Source organism: Cucurbita pepo, chromosome LG12 (assembly GCF_002806865.2).
Source record: "Cucurbita pepo subsp. pepo cultivar mu-cu-16 chromosome LG12, ASM280686v2, whole genome shotgun sequence".
NCBI classification, from domain to species: domain Eukaryota; kingdom Viridiplantae; phylum Streptophyta; class Magnoliopsida; order Cucurbitales; family Cucurbitaceae; genus Cucurbita; species Cucurbita pepo.
The window spans coordinates 1,206,394-1,214,328 of record NC_036649.1 but is presented as its reverse complement, the minus strand read 5'-3'; the positions used below and the strand labels follow the sequence as shown (position 1 = coordinate 1,214,328).

The following is a 7,935-nucleotide window of genomic DNA, read 5'->3' as shown; positions in this document are numbered from 1 at the left end:
TTTTTTTTTTTTTTTTTTTTTTTTTTTTTTTTTTTTTTTTTAACGAATCTCTTGTCACAATTTGGTTGGTGAGCTCGTGTTTAGCTAGTAGATATTGTCTTCTTTAGATCTTCTTTCTTCCCTCTAATGTTTTTAAAACGCATTTGCTAAGAAGAGGTTTTCACACCCTTATAAACAATGTTTTGTTCCCCTCGTTCGCACCCGTTCTTCTCTCTAGTTGAGGTGGGATCTCGTTCCACCCTCGTTTCCACTCTTATAAACTGACGTGGGATCTCGTTCCACCCTCGTTTTCACACTCTTATAAACTGACGTGGGATCTCGTTCCACCCTTGTTGACACTCGTTCTTCTCTCTAGTCGAGGTGGGATCTCACAATTACTCATAAAGATTGGGTGGGTTAAATTTTTTTTCGGCTTGGATTGGGTTGAATTTTTTAAAAGTCGAAAACTCATACGGAGTTTGAGAGTTGACATTTTTCAACCAAACCAACCTGACCAACTTGAAAATAAGGTTACAACCTATCCCAACCTTACCCTATGTTTAAGATTATTATGAAAATGAACAATATTTGACATTTATAAGCGATGCTAGTGATGTATTGTGACGTGTGAATGTTTGATATCTGAGTTTTATAAGATTTTAGTTATTTATATAATATGTACCGTGGGTAAGTACAATTTTTCTAAATTGTGAATTGTATTTGGATTACTGAGTCACTAATCCAACCAATCTGAATTTTGAGCTAGTCTAAAAGATTTTTCCAATCCTGAGCCAAATAAATTGTTAATCGTAACCCAAATCACACGGGTTATATTGGGTTGATCGAACTTTTCAAGTCACGTACTCGACCCAGAAGTACGTACTCGACCCAGAAGTTGATACCTTGGCCAATCATGAAGCTACAAAATTGGTGCTCCTTAACGAATCCAAATTCAACTAAAAACAAGCTCATAAACATGCCACCTCACTCCAATTGCCACCCACTTCCACATGTTTGTTGCAGTAGTTGAGCTCCAAAACCAACCCCCTCATCAACCCCTCTCCAAAAGTTGTCTCTCTTGTCTATAAATCCCCCAAACATTCCTCTGTTTCTCAATCACAGCACCAAATTCAGGTTCAAACAAACCCAAAATGAAGCTCCTTGGCCCCTTTCTTCCACTCCTGGCCTTGGCCCTGGTGGCTGTTCTTCCGGCGAATGGCCAGACCAATACCCCATGTACTGCCTCCATGCTCTCCTCCTTCACCCCTTGCATGAACTTCCTCGCCAACAGCTCTGCTAATGGCACTTCCCCGACTGCCGACTGCTGTAATGCCATCCGATCACTTGCTAGCGGCGGCCGGGACTGCCTCTGCCTCATCGTCACCGGAGGAGTTCCCTTTCAAATACCCATCAATAGAACTCTCGCCATTTCTCTTCCTCGCGCTTGTAACTTGCCTGGTGTCCCCCTCCAATGCAATGGTATGTATGATTCTAATTATCTGAAAGTTTGATGTTGTGAAATTTAATGATCTGGGTTCCTCTGTTTCAGCCGCTGCTGCCCCTGTTCCTGCTCCAGGTACCGTTTCTTATCGTTGAGATTTTCAGTTCTTCCTCCTGTTAATGATCAAGTAATAATCATGTTTTTGAAATGAACAGGCCCAATTGCTCTTGGACCAAGTTTCCCGCCGGAATCTTCACCGTCGGCGAGTCCTCAAGGTAATGAATAGTCTTGCCTTTTCGAATTACTCTGTTTTTTGTTCTTCTTTGAAAAACTTGGCTTTTTTGCAGCGCCGGAACCCACCACGCCGGCTCTTACTCCGGTAGCTGAAACTCCATCTTCTCCGTTGGTTCCTGAAGCGGAAGCTCCGACGGGAACGGCCGGAAGCCGCCCGGTTCTGACTCCCTCCTCCTCCGCCGTCCGATCAAACAGTTTTCCTTTCCTGTTTCTGGGATTCGTATTTGTAATTTTAAAATTCAACTGAGTGTTTGATGGATATTGTTGTTCCTCATGATTCCGATTTCGTTTTCTTTTATTTCTCTCTTGTAATATAATTGTTATTCGCCGAAATTTGATTGGAGTTTTATGATTCTGTTTTCTGTTGAATTTGCCATGGGTATTTTGGGGAATTCACTTGTTCTTCCCGCCATTTTCACCTTTAAATAATCGTTTAAGAGGGACTTCAACGAACTTGCTAACAAACTAAAAGCCGTGAAGAAGAAATCTCTTGATTCTCCGATCTCTGTAATTTTCTTGAGAATTCAGAACCTTAACAATGGCGGCGATCATTAGCGTCGTCAAATCGTTAATTGCGGTTCTCACGGCGTCGATGGCGATGGTTGCGATGTCGCCTCCGACTGGATGCACGACCAGAGAGCTTCTCTTGCTTTCGCCATGTTTGCCTTTCATCTCGGCTCCACCGAACAATCTTTCCGATTCGGTTCCCTCGTCGTGCTGTGAGGCTTTCTCTTCTGCTTACGGTTCCGGTGGTGGAATTTGTCTCTGTTATTTTCTTCGTGACCCTCAGATTTTGGGCTTCCCGTTGAATAATACGAAGCTGATCGCTCTGTCTTCGATTTGTCCTCTCAGTGATGGAACGCATTTGGAGATGAATAGTTCACTAGATTCGCTCTGTTCTGGTATGAGTTCGAAACCGTTCTTCCCTCTCTCGCTTTCTCGTTCTTTATTGACTTCCGGAGTTGCTTGATTCTTGAACTTCCTCGGGTTTGATTTCGGATCGTTGATTCCAGCGATTCTTGTTTTCCGATGGTTTTATCGGCAATAATTAATCGAAGACTGGTTAATTTGAAAACTGATGTGTTGTTTGTTTAATCAGCTTCACGAACTCTACCTCCTCTTCAGAGCTCGAAAATTCCAGGAATCCAAGAGCCGGATAGTCCTGGTAATGTTCTTCTGATTTCTTCTTCGTTATATGAATTTCATCAAATCTGGATTATCAGACTAAATAACCCTTTCTTCAGCAAAGGATACAACAAGAATCTATGTATCATTATAATCACAAACCTAGAAACGAAGCATGTTTATTTAGTAGTGATTTGTGATCGATTGCTGACACTATTTTAACGAATACTACCTTCAAATGTTTGCCTACAACCATGTAGCTGAGGAGAACACACCGCCTCCTGCGATGGCCTCACCACCCTCTATGCTTGTGTCACCGCCACCACCGCCACCGCCTGCAGATGAATTGCCGCCGTCTCCTTCATCTGCTACAGCAAAAGGTTTTTCAATGGCAAGATATTGTATTGGCTTATTCTTGACAGGTTCACTCTTACTTCTCCACATTCATCCATTTTTAGAGCATTTTTCTGATATTCTTTGCATCCTTTTGTAACTATGGTGTAGAAATCTGGATCAACAGGAACTTAGGTCTATAGAATGTATAAACATGCTACAATAAACCAAATTATAAATCTTCTCCTTGTTGACTAATAAAGAGCAACGTTTTTATTTCTTTCCTGTTCTTGGCATGGAAATTTTCCAGTTTTGCACTGTTGAGAAATGATCACTTCTATACATTCCCTGTGAATCTGTTCTGCTCTCGCTTGACAATTTGTAGATTAGATTAAGAAGCTCTTGAACTAAGAGTAGGGTATATCAGTTATGCTTTATCTTTTTGAAACCATAAGGTGTCCAAAAAATAGAAAGGCCCACAGGACAAGGCTCGCTATCGGTATTGTAACGACCCAGATCCACGCTAGTAGATATTGTCCTCTTTGGATTTTCCTTTTCAGGCTTCCCCTCAAGACTTTAAAATGCGTCTGCTAGGGGAAGGTTTCCACACCCTTGTAAAGGGTGATTTGTTCTCCTCCCCAACCAATGTGGGACATCACACGTATCACGTAGAAGATGAATCTTAACCTCAAATATTGAATCCATTTTCCTAAATCAAACCTGTCAGGTAGATAGAAGCACAACTCAAATGGCAGACAGCACATAACATTTGTATACAAAACAGAGGAAGAAAATGTCAAAATAAAAGCCATGTTCAGCAACAATGTCAAACTCCTCAAACTGGAACAGCTCCAGTATCTTTAATGGATTGACGCCAAGCAACCTCTCTTGCCCCATCCTTGTCTACAATTTTGATCACAAAGTTTGGTGGAGCCACAACTAGCCTTGAAAGTATCTCGACGATGCATTTATCGACCAAGTCGATTGCTTCCTCGACTGACATGCCGCTATGGTAATGCCTATCCATCATAGAGAGTGAAAAGTAGGATCCATAACCAAAAGCACCTTTCTCAACCTTGTGAAGCGTTGCAATGTAATCGATGTAGTAAAGAGATGGACCAGTTTCCTTATCATAGCCAGCCAGGAGGACGTTTACCGAGTATGGATTCTGAAAATAGACAATGGTAGGAAGGCCAGTAAGACCCAATAGTAGTAGTTGCACAACAATTTCAGGAGAAATTGCAGTATTATATAACAACAAAATAAGCTATTGAAAGATTTTACTAGCTTCGGCCGTTCAGTCTCTAAAAGACCCCAAGAACCAAGTGCTTTGCAATAGAACTGAACACTTGATAGATGAATTAAGATATGAAAGAAAGACAAATCTCTAGATATTCAAACACGGGGAAGGGAGATGGAACAGTGATATTGTGAGATCTCACATGGTTGGAGAGTGGAACAAAACATTCTTTATAGGAGTGTGGAAACCTCTCCCTAGTAGATGCGTTTTAAAACCGTGAGGTTGATGGCGATACATAACGAACCAAAGTGGACAATATCTACTAGCGGTGCGCTTGGTCTGTTATAGATATGTTAGCTATGAACCCTAGACCAGAGAAGTTATGGTAACACCTGTCTTAGATGTTAGATGTTTCTGAACTAGGCAGGGTTAGATGTTTCTTACTGGAGAAGAAATCATGATAAGTTAATCAACAAAATAAATAAATAAAAGATGGATAAACAAGATGCAGCCCTTTGTTTTTCCATCATTAAGAACATTCCTCCAAGAACAGAAAGAGAGCTGCTTCAAATACCAATGGCTGTTGTATTCTATGCACAAGCCCAAAATTTTTTCCTATTTTTATGTTAGGTTCTAGTTCTACCATCTAACCTATCATTATCAAGTAGCCAAGCCATGCCGAGAACGTACAAGTACGGCCCAGTCCATACATGCTCTTAGCAATTCTACCAAAAAATTTACCATTTAAACCACCTCATCTATTAACTATTGGGCAAAACCAATACATCTTAATGGCAATGCAGAAACACCAAATTACCGAGTCCAAGCAATATGCTTCGGAGAGGGGAACGAAGCATTCCTTACAAGGGTGTGGAAACCTCTTTCTATCAAACGCGTTTTAAAACTGTGAGGCCAACGGTGGTACGTAATGAGCCAAAGCTGTTACACTCACATTCATAATGCAAGTATCAAGAAATGAACAACTACCCAACAGCATATGTTTTTTCTTACCTTTCTAAACATCTCATTAGGGAAAAACACGTGAATGCTAAACCAGAGGTTCGCACATTTGTTGGGTAACTGAACTCTCATAAGAAAATAGAATCAATTCCAAACATTCTTCAGCCATAAACTTCCAAGAAAGACAGGATAGCAAAAAGCCCACAACCTATAAATGTCACAAGATAAAAGATTTGTTCGTATCCTCGTGGAAACAACCACCAACGACTCACTTATTACTCTCCAACTTAACACTAAAGCATATAGAATAACAGCCGAAAGGAGATAGTGCTTGAATTTGCTTCCTAACAAGAATAAGAACCAAATCTTAGCCTGTATGAATGTAACAACCCAAGCCACTGCTACTAAATATTGTCCTCTTTGGGCTTTCCCTTCTGAACTTCCCCTCAAGATTTTAAAACGTGTCTACTATGAAGAGAGTCTAGCCCTACTCCGACCAGTGTCTCCCACAGTCCGGTATTTGGCTCTGATACCATTTGTAATGGCCTAAGCCCACATCAGTTGGAAAGGGGAATGAAGCATTCCTCATATGGGTGTGGAAACCTCTCCCTAGTAGATGTGTCCATGAGGCTGACAGCGATACGTAACAGGCTAAAGCGAACAACATCGGTTAGCGGACTTAGGCTGTTACAAGATAATGATAGGAACAAACTACTGCATATGGTATTCTAATGCAACCCTCCCCGGATTCAAACATCCACTGCTCAGAAAGTTACACTACCATGAAGTCTGAGTTCTGTGAAAGGAAGAAATCAAAAGTTCTCTTGATGAAGGACCAAACCCTTGAATTCGAATTCAAGTTCATTAGGAATTTGCCACCCCAGAGACAACACGACCAGAACTATAGTATGGTGAGATGAGGGCAACAAGATTCCATCCCACAAGCCCGGAGAGAATCAAAAACAGGCAAAATGGACCCCCAAATGCCCAAAAGAAACCTAATTTTAGAAAATACATTTCAAAGAACTAATTATGTACCTTTCTCAATGCAGTGGCGAGCTCGCCACGAGTAAAATTAGCAGCAGCAGCAGTTGTCAAAGGGATCCCATTTCGGAACTGATACAACGCGACATTCTTCTGGATGTACTCGGTGAATTGAACCCTAAAACACCACAAAAAAACCCAATCAAAACCCCCAGATTTCTGAGAACGCCAAATCATCTGTAAAAGCTCTGTAAATCAAACCTGTCACCAGGCTCGCCGCTAGCAGCGACGAGCTTGTGAGAGTCCAGGACCATAATCTTGTCCTCGTTGGATTTATGGACCAAGATGCTGTGTACCGCCGAAGAATCGGCCGCAACAATGGTGAAACCATCACCCACTAGGCCGAAAACACATTCCATAATCTTGTTCTTTACAATTCACCACTCTTCGTCTTCGATCCTTTGCCTCCGATGAAGCCCTTCTCCTCCTTCTCTTTATAGAAATATGGGTTTTCCCGATCGTAAGCTCTCACAAAGTGCCACCCACAGCTACTTGTGCAACACGTCGTCTCCTAAATTCTGCAAAAACTGTGGCGATTTATGGAAGATGTTTTCTTTTCTTAAGCCCAACCCACGTTTAGACTTTATGGGTTAATTTATTTTTGCATCCCTATTCCTCCAATTTATTCCAATCTCCATTTTTTTAAAAAAAATTATTTTTTAGGGTGATTTCTTTCCTATCGAGTCAAACAAATTTTCATCTTGTTTCAAACTACCTTCGGTGAATCGAAAGGAGAAGTCTACTTATCCTCCAAAATCACATTCTGTGAATCGAATGGGAAAGTCTACTTATCCTCCCAAATCACTTCGAATGGGAAAGTCTACTTATCCTCCCAAATCACATTCTGTTAATCGAAAAAGGACGCCTACTTATCATCTGCCCCCTCTCCCTATCAGTGTGGCGAATTGAAAGGGGAAGCCTACTTATCTATCTACCCCCTCTCCCTATCAGGGTGGCGAATTGAAAGGGGAAGCCTACTTATCTATCCACCCTTCTCCCTATCAGTGTGGCCTTAAGATCCGCTCCTCTCCTTATCAGTGCAGGGGAAGCCTACTTATCTATCTATCCCCTCTCCCGATCAGGGTGGCGAATTGAAAGGGGAAGCCTACTTATCTATTGGCGAATTGAAAGGGGAAGCCTACTTATCTATCCACCCTTCTCCCTATCAGTGTGGCCTTAAGATACACTCCTCTCCTTATCAGTGCATCCATCCACCCTTCTCCCTTAAGATACACTCCTCTCCCACCCTTCTCCCTTAAGATACACTCCTCTCCTTATCAGTGCATCCATCCACCCTTCTCCCTATCAGTGTGGCCTTAAGATTCGCTCCTCTCCTTATCAGTGCATCCATAAGAAGTGTTCAGTTCACTTGCATTAATCAATCCAGAGCTTTGCCTTATTTTTTGAAATTTCATCCAATCATTCCTTAATGACAAATAAATNAAAAAAAAAAAAAAAAAAAAAAAAAAAAAAAAAAAAAAAAAAAAAAAAAAAACTTGTTTTATATATTTTTGAAAAT

The 7,935-nt window shown here is 41.2% G+C and overlaps 3 protein-coding genes across 3 annotated transcripts; 2 read left to right on the top strand and 1 right to left on the bottom strand.

The window, feature by feature from the left end:
• The first annotated feature begins 993 nt into the window (after positions 1–993).
• LOC111807600 (non-specific lipid-transfer protein-like protein At2g13820) lies at positions 994–2,069 on the top strand. Its single transcript, XM_023693392.1, has 4 exons — positions 994–1,458; positions 1,529–1,555; positions 1,636–1,695; positions 1,768–2,069. The coding sequence occupies exons 1-4, from the start codon at positions 1,131–1,133 to the stop codon at positions 1,959–1,961; spliced, it is 609 nt and encodes a 202-aa protein (XP_023549160.1). The 5' UTR covers positions 994–1,130; the 3' UTR covers positions 1,962–2,069.
• Positions 2,070–2,249: 180 nt separating this feature from the next.
• LOC111807676 lies at positions 2,250–2,700 on the top strand. Its single transcript, XM_023693500.1, has one exon. The coding sequence runs from the start codon at positions 2,253–2,255 to the stop codon at positions 2,682–2,684; it is 432 nt and encodes a 143-aa protein (XP_023549268.1). The 5' UTR covers positions 2,250–2,252; the 3' UTR covers positions 2,685–2,700.
• A 1,154-nt stretch (positions 2,701–3,854) lies between these two features.
• Positions 3,855–6,956, bottom strand: LOC111807816 (proteasome subunit beta type-2-A-like). Its single transcript, XM_023693694.1, has 3 exons — positions 6,618–6,956; positions 6,411–6,534; positions 3,855–4,340 (listed from the first exon to the last, which is right to left on the bottom strand). Exons 1-3 carry the CDS (start codon positions 6,773–6,775, stop codon positions 4,008–4,010), a joined length of 615 nt encoding a protein of 204 aa, XP_023549462.1. The 5' UTR covers positions 6,776–6,956; the 3' UTR covers positions 3,855–4,007.
• Positions 6,957–7,935: the final 979 nt, after the last annotated feature.

Coding starts and splice junctions, on each gene's coding strand:
- LOC111807600 (XM_023693392.1), top strand. CDS start 1,131: ATGAAGCTCCTTGGCCCCTTTCTTCCACTCCTGGCCTTGGCCCTGGTG. Junction 1,459..1,528: donor TGTCCCCCTCCAATGCAATG/GTATGTATGATT, acceptor CCTCTGTTTCAG/CCGCTGCTGCCCCTGTTCCT. Junction 1,696..1,767: donor ACCGTCGGCGAGTCCTCAAG/GTAATGAATAGT, acceptor GCTTTTTTGCAG/CGCCGGAACCCACCACGCCG.
- LOC111807676 (XM_023693500.1), top strand. CDS start 2,253: ATGGCGGCGATCATTAGCGTCGTCAAATCGTTAATTGCGGTTCTCACG.
- LOC111807816 (XM_023693694.1), bottom strand. CDS start 6,775: ATGGAATGTGTTTTCGGCCTAGTGGGTGATGGTTTCACCATTGTTGCG. Junction 6,535..6,617: donor AGCGGCGAGCCTGGTGACAG/GTTTGATTTACA, acceptor GTGGTGTTTTAG/GGTTCAATTCACCGAGTACA. Junction 4,341..6,410: donor TCGCCACTGCATTGAGAAAG/GTACATAATTAG, acceptor GTCTATTTTCAG/AATCCATACTCGGTAAACGT.